We start from the raw sequence: 17,583 nt of genomic DNA, 5'->3' as shown, positions 1-17,583 counted from the left end.
TAAATACTAATAGCTTTTGCTGAAGGGGGTGGACATAAAGCAGCCCCTAGATAAACGCAGCGCCTCGCAGTAGCTCTGTGATTGGACAGACTGAAGAGTAGCGCTTCGAAGGAGCTCTGTGATTGGACAGACTGGAGCGTAGCGCCTCGCAGGAGCTCTGTGATTGGACAGACTGGAGCGCGAGGCAGAAAAGCTGATAGAGCTTCCATTCTTGTGGGGAAATAGTTATAGTGCTCATTTATTACATGGCCATATCAGCAATAGAACAGACCAGTGTTACACAAGTACTTAAAAATATGGTATTGGCATAAAAAAGTCATCTTGTTTTCTTTTTGCTATGTTCTGCTAAAATATGTAGGTTAGTACAGTAAGTGCAGTAACACTGACATTTTGGACGGATGGGCCTACTGTGGTTATATTTAATAGAACAGATTAAAAGCCCATTTTGCCCGGTCGAGGTTTCAGTTGGGGATTTGAGATAAAGAGAGAGAGAGAGAGAAACAAGTTAGTGGATTAAGTTTTCAGATCTGAGGGGGTTTTGAGTAACGTCGTAAAACTCAGCATGGCGTCTCCAGACTTCAGAGAGAAACAAATGGAGACTTCCCTCGCATACAATGATCATAGCGCTTCAAAGAATGACCGCGAAGAAACGGGATAAAGTCAAGCAGAGATGGTGTTCAATTAATTCGTCGCCGATTCGTTTCGCTCTTTCCTTTCGTTCATGGTGTCAAAAACCCTTAATGACTGAATCTGTGAGTAGAGAGCTGCTAAAGTAAATAACACCCCTTAAAGAGAGCTTCTTTACTGAAGATGCCCTGCCAGTTTAAAGAGTTATGACTTATCTTTCTACGTTTGCTGACAGTTTGTTCACATTTTTATGTTGATTTTAAGAATTATACAGGCCATTAGGTAAACCTCAGATATAACTTTTTACAGATTTACATGGAAACCAGTTTCCACTAAAATAACTGGAATGAATAAAGCTATGACTTTAAATGTTTGTGGAACAAATCCAGTTTTGTTTTTGTTTGATCTAGGTTATTTTATATGTTTTATAAACATGATAAAATTATCTAACATACAGTTTAAGTAGATTTAGGCTACTTAAGGTTTTTTTATTTTACACTACACAAGTGTTTCACTTGTATCTTATTATTATTTTTTTCAATTAACTTTAGTAGGCTGTACAATTTACTACTTAAATTTTTTTTTTGTATTTCAATTATATATTGTATTTAATAGAACTAGGAGCAAACAAATGATAACTAAATAGCTATCTATAATCATTTATATATAAAAAAAATAAAAAAAACTAAAAACAGATTTTACCTTTGTCATACTACTTCCCCATACAGACCTTAGTCAGGTCTAAGCTAATAAAAAGTGCCATATTTAATTTTTGACAGGAATGAAAATGAGGCTGCGTGGATAGAAGTGCATTGTGTGTTTAATGGATTGTACATTGTTTAACAGATTATTCAGGTGACAAAACATCTTTCTGGGGGAAAATATAAATAAATAAACAAATTAATAAAATAAAAAAATTTTGTAGATCAGAGCAGTCATAAAACAATTTTGAAAGTTGTGTGTTGTAAAAATATGTGATCTACGCGTGTGCCACTTTAAAAATGTCTATCCCCCAAAGTCTCGTTTTCATTTGTGTTAAACTTAATATGTCAATTGACTAAGGTCTATAGAAAATAGTAAGCAAAATAAGCATGAATTTATTTATAAAACAGTACGAGAGGACCAATTATGTATTGGAGATTTCAAAGTGGGAATCTGGTGGATGTTTTACTATCCCATGAGGCTACGAAAAAAAAGTAAACTGTTTAAATAACGGCTTGAATTCTATGAGATAGTCTTAACCACAACTACAATGGTAACGATACAAAGAAGTGATGTTGTTGGAATCCCTTCAGAACAATTTTTCCAGCTGATGAATGATAAAACATGCCAGCCCATAAGAATCTCTCCAACTCTAGCAATTAAAGTGACAGACACACATAATAAAGCGATGGAATGTTATTGTACAATGAAGACAAGAGTAGAGGTGTAACCCAGATTTGCCCATTGTCCTCTGACCATCATGGCCTCTAAATCATCCCCATATTGGCTTCATCACTCTCTCCTCTCCACCAGTAAGCTGGTGTGTGGTGGGCGTCCTGGCGCAATATGACTGCCCTCGCATCATCCAGGTGGTGCATCACCCCCCCCCCCCCCCCCCCTATAGTAAAAAGCCAGTTAGAATCCAGAAGAGTCTGAGCACTTAAAATAACAGACGACCTGACAAAACCACAAAGTGCTTAATTATAATAAACAGAACGTTACTGTTCATTAATAAACAGAAGGTTCATTGGTGTGGGCACTATAGAAACGTCTAAAAGATATTGTATAGTTATCGCTATGGTTATCGCTATTAGTGTGAACTGTTTTTTTAAATAAATTAAACACATGCCAACACCCATGTCTTGTGTCATTAACAATATCATTAACAAGTTTTTACATTTTTCAATCTCTGTTTCTTAGTCAACAGAAAACTGCAGGGACAAAGGCTCCAGAGATGCAAAGACTTTGGCAAGCTGTTACCAAAGTGTGAATTTGAAGATCACAACAAAGAAATAATAAAACTTTGATGGAAAACGATTCCATGGCCTGACAACGCAGAGATGGGATAAGGGGGTTGGGGGAGACTGGGGGCTTTGTGGTTGTTTGCAGGTTGTTGTGGTTCAGGGACTACCCAGACAGCAAGTGATTGTCAGGACGTTTTAACCCCCATCCTTCCCCCGGTCTCTTCTTTTTGGGGGTGGGGGATGCCTGGTTCTTCTAAGGGCAAGGTGTCAAGCCCTCCTCCCATTGTTAACCAAACAGATCAGAGCCGAATTGCCACCATAACCCGCTCGTCCCATCTCCTCTCTCCCCGCTGCATGTAGCGACTGGAAGAGGCGCATTCCATCCCTCCATGCCAGAGCCGACCCCCCTTCCACGTCGTCCACTCAAACGTACCCCTTGGGGTGTTTATGGGTCAGCCAACAGGATGTTCGGCCCATCGGGAGATCAAAGGATTCCCTGCTCAGATAAATGTGGTGTAACTGTGACCTCTTCAACTCTAATAGGTTTTAACACGTCAGGACAGGAGGAGGGAGAGAGAAACAGACTTGATTTGAGAAAGGAAAAGACATGCAACCTGCTTTTAAGCATCATTTAATTGAACTTGATGTGTTAAAATATCCATGACTGAGATTAAAATGAATAAAAAACTATATACAGGGTTTCGCAGGATTTATGAAGGTACTTTTAAGACTTAGGACCCAGTCAAGAATATTTAAAAGATAAATTGAATGGAACACAATATGTCAGTATGGTCAATAAACATAAATGTCTTCAAAGTTCTCAGACAATTAATTGAAAGGGAAAACAAGTTTCATTCCCTAATGTTCTTGTGTTAAGCATAAACTGACTTAATTTTGCTCAACATCTCAGAAATCAAGGCTTTGTTACATTTAAAACTCAGGTGACGTACCTTGATTCAAAAATACTGACAGGAAGATATTTTTCAGTACATATAATAACAATATTTAGGCCTTAATTTGTGGAAGTGTGAATTAAGAATTTAAGACCCACATATTTAAAAATAGACATATATAAAATAATAAATATGACTACAATAAAATCTATAATAGTATCTAAATGAGCCTAAAAGGACACTGATGAAAAGTCACAACTCAAGTCAACCGATATGGACTAATATATTTAATTAAAAGAAACCATCTACATTTACACAGTCCCATCACTCACTCAGACAGGAAGGCTGTGAAACAGAAATGGGCAGAATGCGTTCAACAGAGAATGGCTGTTTACATCTCTTTTGAAGCCATTATTTGTTCGAACAGACATGAGGCTTAACATAATTCATCCTGTTCGACAACATCATAGTTACTGCATAACGAGAATCGTGGAGAGGTTTAGTCATAAGCATTTCATAAAAACAGGATTTAAGCTCTTCTGGCTTCAGTTTCCTATGAAATTCTTTTTTTGGAACTTCAAGACAAAACTCAAACAAGAGAGTGTGTGTGCAAGGGTTTGTGTGTGTGTGTAGCGATGAAACAGTGAAAAGTAACACATTTTTTAAAAATCCCTTAAGATATCTTACAGTAATAATTTCAGAGACAGTGTTTGAACTATGAAGGAACGTGATACAGAGGACAGAGGATGTTATTTTTAAGAAATAATTCACTTAAGAAAATTAGAACAGTCATCATTTACTCCCCATCATGTCACTCCAAACCAGTATGTCTTTTTCTTTTTTCATGAAAAAAAAAAGGATTTCGAAGATTTGGTCTGGTTGCTCTCATTCATGTAATTGAACTCAATGTTGACTAAAGCTTCAAAAGTGATCTAAGATACTTCTCGATATTTCACTTCTGAACTCATACAGTAGCTTCGAGTGCAGAATTTTAAATCATTATTCATGAACATGAACAAAACAACACAAAGGTTAAGTAAATACTGGGGAAAATGTTAGTGCTGAGCAACGATTAATCGCATCCAAAATAAAAATGTTTGTGCTTATATATGCATGTACTATGTATATTTTGTGTGTATATATATATATATATATATATATATATATATATATATATAAATACACACACAGTCATGTGTATATATTTAAGAAAAATATGTTGTTTATATATTAAATATATTTCTACATAATATAAACTATATGAATATAAATAAATGTAGTTTCAAAATGTATACTGTGTGTCTTTATATACACATAATAAATAATACACAGTACACACACAAAACTTTTATTTTAGATGCGATTAATCATTGCCCAGCACTAAAAATATATATAATTTCCAGGTGAACTATTCCTTTAAACAGTGTATAACTGCTGGCCATTGTGCTCGGTGCTTCAGTTTCTCTGCTGGCTTTGCTATCCAGCGCAGAGCAGCAGAATTAACGCAACCATCCCAGAGAAGCCAGCCAGATGTGTCCTCTGTCCCCCCGCCCCCCCAATACCCATGTGTCACACAGACACCACTCACACAGTACAGCTTTCAAAGCATTCAGTGCGTCAAGAGCAAAAAAAACAAAAAAAACATCACATCTAGACAAAACATTCCAGTGGAAACATAGACAGAATTATGGCCCGAGCCAATGAACACATTCACAGGACAATTAAGACTAGCTGGTGTATGGTTCACATATTACAAATATTTTCGTAATTACAGCGAAGAACATAGTTGAGGCACTCTGCGGAGTTCAAAATGGATAAATTCCTGTTAAGATTGAGATTTTTTGTAAATGAGTTTATAATCACAGCATATTAATAAGCGGCATGTGAGGATGAGCTGAAACCGTTTCGCAACTATTATGTGAAAAGAAGCTAAAAGCGCTTTTATGCCGATTTTAGAAAGCGCTATATGCTAGAAATGCCCTACAGTGGAAGACCAAACACATCAGTGCGCTCGTATTCACGTTTAAGAGGATTTTTGTGATGGCTGTGCAAATCCATAACAGGAAAGGCACTTCCTTTTATAATGTATAATATATAACAGAATATGAAAGATTTACACAGTGCGAAAGAGATAAATGTGTGCCAATATTGAAAAAAAAAGCTTTTTATGAGCAGAACCTAATTGAGTAAATGGATGGTTCACCCCAAAATTAAGATTGTGATCATTCACTCATGTTGTTCCAAATGTTTATTTTTAATCACAAAAAAACAACTAACGAAAACTAAAATATAATATATGAAAATGTAATATACACATTATAATTTTCTTTTTTCAGGAGAAAGTCCATCATACAGGGTTGGAACCATAAGGGAGAGTCAATGATGACAAAACGTTCATTTTCAGGTGAACTACCCCTTTAATATATTTCATGTCATAATCAATCATAATTATGGACATTTCTAATGTTGACCTATTTTAAGGCACCAGAGGTACTGAATTAAGTCTCGAGACTTAATAGGGCTCAAAGCGCTTCACATCATTAAAAAAAAACAGCGAAAGGATCTTGTTCTAATTTAGGCGTCACATTAATTACTGCATTATACAAAGCGTCTGCAAGTAACCGTGCAAAGCAATACAAACACCCACACCCACATACTGTACATGCACAGAGCTAAAATGACTCTGTCGGTGCCTGTAGATGTCATAGATGACATTGTTTAATATAAGAAGGTTTTCAAGTGTCAGATGGGGTACCAGTGTACAAAAGCGAAAATCAGCAGAAGAAGATCTACTACATTATAAAACGGCTCAGGTGATGACGGTTAGTCACTCAGTGACAGAGACGAAGTCCATCACACTGAGCCACAGTGCCTTGAGCTCCAGCCAGTGAGAAGACAGTCTGGGATTCACAGCACAGAACATACTGCTTTTAAAAAGTTCAGTCTTAGCCGTCAACACGACTGCCTGATTCGCCTGATCAAAAATCTTTGGAATGTTTGTCTGTCAAATGCAGTATAAATCACTGCATTTTCGAGAAGAATGTTCTTTTCCCTTTTTGTATAAAAGTGCACATTTGGATGTTCACCACTTGTGTTCCCTTAACTCTTGTTTCCAAGCTCTCTGTTTCAGGAGGGCAGGAAAGCGGACGAGTGGTGCAGGAGCGCTCATGCTCTCGTCTCTTGTGGATGCACAGTGTTTGCTGAAGGCACACGGGCTCATTTAGCAGGAGGCTCATCGGGGTTGTATTCAGTCTCTCCTGCGGACACCTGGGAGATTCTGCGTGTGGAGCCCCACAGTCGGCGGGAAAACTGCCTAGACCGCACCTGAATTAGGAGAAAGGTTTAAATATTGAATTTTTAAAAAATAGCTGATTCAAGTAAAAAATTAAACGCATAAGTTACATATAAATTAACATCTTTGACAAAGAGAGAGTGACCTCTTTTTTTTGGTAACATGATACAGTAGTTTATGGAAGCCCGTTTCTGCCACTGAATAAAAAAAGTAAAAAAAAAAAGGTAATTGCGACTTTCTATTCTATTCTGCAATTCTCGCAATAGCGAGTTTACATCTCACAATTCTGATATTCTTTCTCAAAACCGTGAGATATTAACTTGCAATTACAAGTTATAAAGTCCAGTTTATGTCTCACAATTCTGACATAACAACGTTCGTATCACACATGAGATAAAAATTCAGTTACCTTTTTTATTTTTTATTCAGTGGCGGAAACAGGCTTCCATTGTAGTTTACAATGATGACAATAATGTTTTTAATATTTTTAGCATTTTTTAATCTTGGTTAATATTAATTTCCTCATGCACATTTTAAAAACACACTTTAACAATGCATAAATTAAAGAACTAACAATTAATAATAGCAATAATTGTATATTTTGAATAATAATAGTTTTTTATTATTTATTTTTTTCACTGTTTCTATTCATATTCATGATGGAAGCTCGTTTCCACCACTGAATAAAAACGAAAAAAGCAAATGCAACATTTTATCTCATGATTCCGACTTTTTTTTTCTCAGAATTACGTGATAGAAACTCACAGTTGTATGTTACAAAGTCAGAACAGTGTGATTAAAAGCTCACAATTATCAGACATAAAGTCAGAATTGCGAGATAAATTCACATTTCTGACTTTGTAACACGTAATAGCATATAAATGTGCCTATCAACATTATAATGAACTAATAACACTATAACCTCACAGAAGTATGTAACAGCAGTAGCGACTTGTCTATTTTTCAGCACTTCTGTGTACTTCTGAGAGTAACAAATTATTAAAAAATCAAAAAACGCAGGAAGGGAACTTGATTCTACTCATCAGTTGTTGTCTGCATGGATTCATTTATATATATATATATATATATATATATATATATATATATATATATATATATATAAATTAAAAAGTAATTTATTTTAAAGTAATTTTTTACTGTTTCCTCGACATTTAGTACATATGCTGTTTTTTAAATTCTTACATTTATAATGTAAAAGTAAACAATTTAAAAAATCAATACTTTTTCTAGGTGTAAATTGTGCCTATTAGCATTATGATGTACTAATAACAGTATAGCAGCATGGAATTTATACAGGCAGTAAAAACCTGCTGGCAACCTCTCCAGCTCACCTCTTCTGGTTTTCCTGCTCCCACCACGATGAGTTTGCCATCCTCCAGGCCCACCAGAATATGACTGCTCTCTTTCGTGACAGACACACAGCGCACAGGGACCTTCAGGGCCAAGGGCGCAACAGCCCGATTCAAACTAAACACACGCAAAGACAGAGAAAAAGAGGCTTGGGAATGAGAAGCAAATATGGACCCAGCTGCTGAAGATTTACTGTGATGACACAAAGGATTTATTAAGAATGCATCTACAACAATGGGAAAAAATATCAAAGAATATGATCAAACAGGTCGTGCTAAGCTGAGCAGCTGTACGCCAGAACTACTGAAGTCTCTTGTGTTCACCAAGGCTGCGGATCAAAAACATTTTTTTGAATATTATTGTAATTTTCAAAAAAACACTTTTCTATTTTCTATTCAAGTTTAATTTATTCCTTTAATGGCAAAACTGAATTTTCAGCAGCCATTACTTCAGTCTTCAGTGTCACATGATCCTTCAGAAAGCATTCTAAAATGCTGCTAAAGAAACATTTCTTATTATTATGAATGTACAAAACGGTTGATTTATTGGAGAAATATAAAATTCACAACAACAGCATTTATTTTTAAAAGGCTTTACTGACCTTTTTTTCCCGCAGATTTGCATGATTTAAACTCGCAATTCTGACTTTTTTCTCAGAACTGTGAGATTTAAATTCACAATGGCGTGTTATAAAATCAGTATTGAGCAAGAAACAATTGACTTAAGTGTTGGGAGTTTATATTTCATAATTCTGAGAAAAAAAAAATAAGAATTGCGAGACATAAACTGAATTGTGAGGAAAAAAAAGTCAATTGCAAAAAAAAAAAAAAAGATTTTATATACCGCAACAGAGTTTATGTACTGCAGTTCTAACTTTATAACCCGCAATTGTGAATTTACATGACCCAGTTCTGACTTTATTACTCACAATTATGAGTTTATATCTCACAATTCTGAGAAAAAAAACAAGATTGTGAGTTTTTATCATGCAATTCTAAAAAAAAAAAACATTTAATTGGTAGATGAAAACTCGCAACTGTGAGAAAAAAAGTCAGAATTGTCAAATAAAAAGTCACAATTACCTTTTTATTTCTTATTCAGTGGAAGAAATGGGATTTAATACAACAAGTCCACTCTAAATAAATGTATAATTATAAAAAAATATTATTTTCTTTAAAAAAAAAAAATAATAATAATCTACAAATTTTTAAACAAGGTGTACATGTAAAATGAGCATTAGAGGTGTGTTTACCTGTACAAGTCTCGAATGTGAAGGTTCCCCTGTTGTGTGCCTACGATGAGGTAGTCAGGCACCAGATGCAAAGCTGAAATCTTCTCGTCCAAGGTCTCAGATGCTAAGAGAGTGCCATTCACAGAGTACACATGCAGTCCATACTTCTCCTACAGGCACAAAAAAGAAATAAATCAATCAAATACCCCCCAAAAAACAGGTGTGCAGGCCAGATTTTAGAAGCATTGCAATAGTGCTCTTACATAAAGCATTTTTGGGTTTACAATTTTTTATTTAATATTGGATTTTATGTTAATTTCCATTCTCACAATAACTAAAAACAACACTTTTCTCTTTTGACAAACATTGTCAGTCAGCACCTTTCCGGCAGTGCGGCCCTCGGTAACAGTCTGTGCCACTATGTGCCCTTCCATGCCGACCTCCAGGTGTACCACAGGGGCAGGAAGGCAGCTCTCACACGGTGGTCTCAGGGTCCGCAGGTACTGTCCACGACGCACACTGTGCATGATTACTGTGCCATCCTGAACGAGAGAAAAAGAGAGCAACGGAGAGATTCATGATTCCTAATGGCAATGTAGTAACTCCTGAAGGGACAATTAAGAAATGGTCTGATCTAAACTGACCTTTGACCCTGAAATCGCCATATCCAATTCAGTGCTGATGGCGACACATGTGACCTCTTGATCATGTCCACAGAGCATCTGCACGGGCCGTGGAGACAGACCGCTAGAGAAACCACCCTACATGTAAAAGATACACTCTGATTCAGTCACTTTTAGAGCAGAAAAAAACATGTTTACAGCCTGGTTAAAAAAATTATTTTGGTCTATATAGCTAATTTTCCCCTTCATGACAACTGTAAGGGGTGTGAATTTTTTTTATAACTCATCCGTTTAAATTATATTAAGCCTTAAATGTTCTGCATAATTAAGGGTGCGGCCACTTGAGTGACAGGTGGTTTGCCACTGCTGTCGCACTAGGTGGGCGTGGCTTCTGCAACCAGCTCCCGCCTTTTTGCCCATTTTCAATTATCCGAGAGGGATTATCCACCTTCACCCACTTTTGGCTTCAAAAACGCTCTTCGGAAACCTATGGGTGACGTCATGGACAATTCGGCCATGTTTTTATACAGTCTATGATTTTGACGCATCTGATTTCTATTCCTGGCTATTTACACTACCATTCAAAACTATTGGGGTATGTACACATTTTTTTTTTTACATATATATTTTTGAAAGTCTGCACTGATTTGATAAAAAATTCAAGAAAAAACTGCAATGTGAAATATTAGTACAATTTAAAATAACTTTTCTATTTCTATAACTTTCTTTTCTGAAAATGTTTTTAAATGTCATTTATCCTTATGCTTGCAAAGCTGAATTTCCAGCATCATTACTCCAGTCTTCAGTGTCACGTGATCCTTCAGAAGTGATTCCAATATGCTGATTCGCTGCTTTACTGTTACTTTACTGATCAATGTTTTTGTGCCCTTGCATAATAAAAGTAAAAACATCATAAAAAATATATATTTATTGTATGACAGTGTACATTCTGTTCAAATTTAAATGACTGCTCATGGGTACAGATGTACCCTTCACACCCTTTTATGTTTGTATTAACTTGTAATCTAAGCACAAGTATTTTGTGTGAGCAAACCTGCTGTAGGACCTGCCACACCATGCAGGTGGTGTCTCGTGAGCCAGAGATGAGGTAGATACCACAGAGATCCAAAGCCAGGCATGTGACCACATCTATACCCCACAAAAAACACATTATTCAGCCATCGGGACATTTGTTCATAATCAAATGCATTATATAATCAGCAATTTGCACCACACATCTTCTGAGAAGTTGAAATCGAGAGAGAGCTGTCAAATTTCTAAAGCCTTTAAATTATCAACACGGTCCAAACTCTGCTGAAAACTTGTTGCACACAATCTACTACATGCGTTCTGCCCTTAATACTTTTTAGAAAGTAAAATACCTTTTAGAATAGCTCTAAATTGGTCTAATATTTACAGATTTTTATTAAGTAAACTTTACACAGTTTTCCACTGAAACGCATTAAGTTTTGCCCTCACAATAAAAACTAGAGAAATTTGATCATAAACATTTAAATATCATCTTACTATGACATATTGTTGGGAGATATGCATTTATGTATGTAATATATAATATAAATACCAGCAACTGAACCAATGAGTCATAAACACCTCTTGTATCAAATGTGATACTCATTTTTATCATACTTTAGGCTTTAAAGGGTTAATGGTTCTGTTTCAGCAACAAATGATTCATCAAACATCTCTGCCAAATCTGACAGCTGCTAATTTTAATTAGGATTCAGCTCAACAGCTCCATCAAACTCATTCCAATGCCTACAGCTGCGCCTTGGCTTTGTACTATCTGGGTATGTCTGTGTCAGACAGACGTTTCTCACCTATGTGACGGCAGATCCTGCCCACCAGCTTGGCCTTGCCTAACATAGTGACCCTTATGCTGCAGTCCCAGTGCCCCCCGCTGAACAGCAGACGCCCGTCAGTGGACACCACCAGCACCTGGGACCCCATTTCCACCCCTGGGGAGAACGGCCCGCTGAGGAACCGCTGGGTCCTAAAAACAGATCAAACAAAAGGTCAGTACCAACAAATGGGACTAAACTTGTCAGCAGGAGAACATTTGAAATAGATCAATGTTGTGTTTAACCATCAGATTCGACACATGTTAGCAGACCACTCCAAAACATCAAGAAAGGCTTGGCAAAACAAATTAGCTTTAACTACAAAGTACCCAATTTGACTGAAGAACATTCATAGAGACCAAAGCAGCCAAACCACCAGAGCTTAATGTCAAAAAGCTGCTATTTACAAGCTGCTATAAAGTTTTTGATTATTTGTCCAAAGCCCAATATTGTCACTATAAAAATAACTTTGTACCTAATCAAAACCTCTTGTCTTGAAAACCATATGAAATCACTAAGTCTCTGAACATGATTATATAATGTGTTTAGACATGTGTACATGTTCAAACTTACTTTGGGTTGCTCACAGTGGGGTCTCTGGTGAAGGTGAAATAATTAGCTATGTTCTTGTCGTAGGGCAGCCAGCTATGAGTGCCTATCATTCCATTGTCACTCACTGTCACCTGAAACAGGACAAATGCCATTCAGCAAATGATCAGGAACCCTCAAATCTGTGAAGGACCCACTTCCTAAAATATATGCTGAGAGAAAACTATTAAGAGCGAGACAGACTAGATGTTGTTTGCAAAAAAAAAAATTCAATTTAACTGAATTAGTTTTTATACCATCACTGTAAAACAAAGGAAATTATTATAACATTGTCTGTTTTTTGTGTGTGTTAAGAGATAGTTCATCCAAAAAAAATTAAATATTCAGAATATTTTCTTTTGCTGAACACAAAAGATGATATTTTGAAGATATTATTGAGGAGGATAAAGTTAGTTTAGTTTTCTTTACATGCAAAAAGGACTCTCGTAGCTTTGTAAAATGATGTTTCAACTACTGAAGTCACATGGATTATTTTAATGCTCTCCTTGCTACGTTTATGAACCTTGATTGTGTTTGGATCCTTGCCATCTATGCAGGGTCAGAGAGCTCTCGGAATTCATCACAAATATCTTAATTTGTGCTTTGAAGATGAATGAAGGTCTTATGGTGGGTTCAGACCAGATGCGAAAGAAGCATTTAGCGCGATTGATATACATGTTAAGTCAATGCAAAAACGCGTATAGACATCCTGCGGCGCGATTCGCGCAAATGAGGCGGCGCAAAAGACGTGGCTTGAATTGAGCATCTCAGGCGTTTTGACGAATCGCACAAGTTGAAAAATCTGAACTTTGGCGAAATTTTGTGTCACATTAACCAATCAGGAGCTTGCTCTAGTAGTGACATGGTTATGACGTGGCGAGTGGAGGGAAAATCTGGAGCAACAATCAAAAGACAAAGTCATCGTCGCTGTATGTGGATACCTGGAGCTGTATGATACTTCTTTATTTTTTTACAGAAACAGGAATAAAAAGGATCTTGCTTGGAAGAAATAGATTAATTGAATAAAGACCAAAGATTACCTGTTAAATTTACCCAAAATTAATTATATTTTATGTTTAACCACTAAAGAGACATCAGAGTCAGGGGCAAATGTCAGAAGGACTAGCTGAGTAGAGAGTGCTCTAGACTGATACATGATCACTTAACTCCCACTGATCACGTGGAGCTGATCCTCTCTGAAATCGGCGAAACACATTTTGAAATACGCGCTGTCTTTATAAGTAAACCACATATTTGAGTTTAAAACAACTACATTCTCACGTGAAATATTTTTAAAACTACATTCATGACACGATAATAGTAATATTTTAACAATTATCCGAATAAATGGTGGTTGAAATCATAATGCTGTGTGAAGTCATGACGTGAAGTCCCTCCCATGACGTGAATTCGAGTCTGTTCTGAAGTGAATTTCATGCGCGATTGAAGCTAATTTCACACGCGAATGAAGCGAATAAACTGAATTCTCATTTTCGGCTGAACTATCCCTTTAAGTTGTCGGTTGCTAGCTGTGTTAACTTAAGTTCAGTGTGATAGGCTGCATTTTTCTTAGAGTTAGCTCAACAGTATTAGGAAAAATGCTTGTTTGTCTTTATATAATTTTAAGTCATCTTAAGGCTCTCTTGAAAGTTTGCTGAGGCCCCCTAGTGGCCCCTGGCCCCATGGTTGAGAACAACTGTACTAACCCTCTTCCACAGACCCTCTTGATCCTCAAGATTGGTTCTGATCTTATTCAAGTATTAGTACATTACAATGAATATAATAATGAATTAATCTCACCAGTATGTCAGAGCCAGGGATGATAAAGGAGCGGGTTTGATTTCTAGGCACCACGGCTTGGACTAAAGGCAGGCCATCACTCACCACCTACATGAAGCAACATCAAAAACAACTTAGAGTTGCATTTCAGCATACTATTCAGTTCAAATTGAATACAGATAAATTGGGACTCACCTCTTTAAAAGATCGGAGTTTAGTGAGCTGATCAAAAAGGTTGGGAGGCAGAATGTCCAGACGGGCCTGTCGCCTGAAAGCGTTCTCAGCTGACATACGGGGAGGATGGGGCTCCTGAATTAGACAGAGAGGTTTCACTTGTGCCATATTACCCACAATACATTACACAAATGCTTTCAGAACAAAGTTTAAAAAAAATATTAAATGCATTTTTGATTACTGAAATAAAGCTGAAATGGAAAATCTTGCCTTGGCAACTACCTGAAATAAGCTGAAGTTGAAGCACTAAAATGACTAACTTGACACAAACTAAAACTGAAATCAAAATCAACATCAATATAAAAAAAGTAATATAAATTACAAAAGCACGTAAGATTACTAAAATGAAAGCTGAAAGCAAAAATAAAAGCAAATTCTAAATATTACTCATTACTATCGTACTATATAAATAACACTCTTCAGACCTGGAAGCTCATATAAAATGAAGTTTATGCTGACTAGAGATGGAAACATCTGTCTGATGTCCCACCTTGAGAAGCTGACAGGGCGTCTGGCCAAAATTGCTGATGATGCCTTCAAGGGCCTTGCGCTCGGTCTCATTAGCTATGGCGTCCAGATCCACTGCACCTGACAGCCAAAACAGACCACGATCAGTCATATTATCCATGAAGGTAGATGTTTAAACTAATATGAACTCATAAGAGCTCTCTTACCCTCATAAGTGCAGTAGTAGAAGACATTGAGAGCTTCCACTGCCTCAGGTCCTCGCTGCTTATACCCGAATATGAGATCGATCCACTCGTGCAGGTGAGCAGACACATGCTCACTCTCCTTTAAACACAGAGATACACAAAGAGATTGTGTCAGTTTTCTTTGCTGGATGCATCCAGAAATCATTGCACTAATGTTGGCCGATTCACAAACAAATTAATTTTTGAGCCGATTCTTTTTAAAGGAGTAGTTTACCCAAATATGATCCCCAAACAGCTGATATAAAAAACATCAACAATCAACACAACTCCAGTCCATCTATAACAGGGGTCTCCAACCTTTTTGTGAGTGAGGGCTCCCTGAAGGGATAAAATAGTTTTGAGGGCTACTTGTTTGATATAGGCACACACATGCGCGCGCACACACACACACACACACACACACACACACAGTTTCAAGTTTTGAAAAATACAACAACAAACAGTAATATTGTTAAATATTATGACTATTGAATATATAATTACCATATATACCCGAATATAAGACAAGTTTTTTTGTCCTAAAAATAGGCGTTTTTGTCCTAAAAAATGTGGGGTCATCGCGATATAGACAAAATCACGGGGGCAAAGGGAGAAAGAACAACGGCATAAATATGAAATAGTGACTGAATGATATACTTTACATTAGGGCTGCACGATATTGGGAAAAAATGACATTGCGATATTTTATTTTTCTGCGATATATATTGCGATATTTTTTCTTACAAACAAAAATGGGGTGAGCACACTTACATTCTTACATTCACATTTACATTCATAAGAAAAAAAAATTACATGCAAAGTAAATCCATATACAGTTCTATAAACATTGATGGTACTTCTAATGTACTCTCTGTCTGTCTGTCTCTCTCTCGCGCGCGCGCTCTCTCTCTGGCTCTCTCTCTGTCTCTCTCGCGCGCGCGCTCTCTCTCTCTCTCTGTCTCTCTCGCGCGCGCTCTCTCTCTCTCTGTCTCTCGCGCGCGCGCTCTCTCTCCCTGTCTCTCTCGCGCGCGCGCTCTCTCTCCCTGTCTCTCTCTCTCGCGCTCTCTCTCTCTGTCTCTCTCGCGCGCTCTCTCTGTCCCTCTCGCCGCGCTCTCTCTGTCTCTCTCGCCGCGCTCTCTCTGTCTCTCTCGCCGCGCTCTCTCTCTCTGCCCTGTTAAACTTGCATGTGGTTTTCAGTCATGTCAATTATAAACTTTCACTCTATGATGGTTAAGCTGTGCAATTAATCCGCGAATCACACTGTCAAGGGCAGGGGAGTAGCTGGCCCGTACAGTTATTGAATAACGTATCAACTACGACAGCCTACATCGCACATCCTGCGATGTGACTATCGTGGATTCGTACATCGCGATATCGATGCTTAAACGACACATCGTGCAGCCCTACTTTACATACTTGCATGTAAAATTAGAAAAGCAACATAATATCTGTGTTTAACTAAATTAAAACGCTGCTCCTCTGCCGCGCGTTACGCAGAGAGAACAAGAGAGGTGTGCGCACGAGACGCAGAGCGAGCGAGAGAGAGAGAGAGAGACAACAGAGAGACAGAGAGGTGCGCGCGCGAGACGTAGAGCGAGCGAGAGAGAGAGAGAGAGAGAGAGAGAGAGAGACGTGCAGATTCTAAATATTTTAAATTATTGAATTATTTTATTATGTTTTAATGGTATATGAAATGTCACCAATAGTTATTTTCTCATTTTATAACGTTATCATAAAAAAAAAATGAAAGATTACAATTCAGGCTATTTATAGAACGTACTCGGCGGGCGACTCAGAGACTCCACGCGGGCACCACGTTGGAGACCACTGATCTATAAACATCTTGTTAAAAGCTGCATGTTTGTAATAAATAAATCAATAAGACGTTTTTAACTTTAAAGTGCTGCTTTTGGCTAAAATAGAAGTCCTCCATCTATAGTATTGCTTACCCAGTGAAAAAGTAATCTCTTCTGAATCAGGTGAGAAATATGCACAGATCAAGCACCGTTTACAAACATAAAGAGTTCAAAACAGGAAGCATTATTATGGATTATAGATTGGTATTTTGGCCAGATTTAAAGTTAAAACACCTTAATGATGGATTTGTTTACTTTCAAAAATGCAGATTTCACTTTACAAGATTCTGATGTTTACACTCTCAATCTGATGGCACCCATTCACTTGTAGGAGATTTACTGTTGAACAAGTGATGTGATGCTAGATTTCTCAAAAATCTTTTTTTTAAGATGCAGAAACAAACTCATTCATATCGTGTATGGCCTGAGGATGAGTACATTTTTAAAAAAAAATTTAGGTGAATTATCCCTTCCACAGATCATTCTAAAAGTTTGAATAGTCTAACAAATTAATTGAATTTGTTGGAGCAGTTTGAAATTGAAATTGAAACATCTGATTCACTCCCTGGAGTGTATTGGTATTTTAATAGTA

General features: G+C 37.1%; 1 protein-coding gene across 2 annotated transcripts in view; it reads right to left on the bottom strand.

Moving 5' to 3' along the window:
- Nucleotides 1-4,801: 4,801 nt before the first annotated feature.
- The window catches only part of nbeal2 (neurobeachin-like 2), a 66,446-nt gene continuing 53,664 nt past the window's right edge, over nt 4,802-17,583 (bottom strand). For both annotated transcript variants that reach the window (XM_059567529.1, XM_059567530.1), the window contains 12 exons: nt 15,118-15,235; nt 14,934-15,031; nt 14,405-14,518; nt 14,231-14,317; nt 12,416-12,525; nt 11,822-11,994; nt 11,038-11,132; nt 10,005-10,121; nt 9,741-9,902; nt 9,382-9,530; nt 8,111-8,246; nt 4,802-6,790 (listed from right to left, as the gene is read on the bottom strand). In XM_059567529.1, coding sequence (XP_059423512.1) covers nt 6,683-6,790; nt 8,111-8,246; nt 9,382-9,530; nt 9,741-9,902; nt 10,005-10,121; nt 11,038-11,132; nt 11,822-11,994; nt 12,416-12,525; nt 14,231-14,317; nt 14,405-14,518; nt 14,934-15,031; nt 15,118-15,235 — 1,467 coding nt within the window. In that variant the 3' untranslated portion in view covers nt 4,802-6,682. The remainder of the gene's footprint in view (nt 6,791-8,110; nt 8,247-9,381; nt 9,531-9,740; nt 9,903-10,004; nt 10,122-11,037; nt 11,133-11,821; nt 11,995-12,415; nt 12,526-14,230; nt 14,318-14,404; nt 14,519-14,933; nt 15,032-15,117; nt 15,236-17,583) is intronic.

This window comes from Carassius carassius, chromosome 15 (assembly GCF_963082965.1).
Source record: "Carassius carassius chromosome 15, fCarCar2.1, whole genome shotgun sequence".
NCBI classification, from domain to species: domain Eukaryota; kingdom Metazoa; phylum Chordata; class Actinopteri; order Cypriniformes; family Cyprinidae; genus Carassius; species Carassius carassius.
This window is presented reverse-complemented; position numbering and strand designations above follow the sequence as displayed.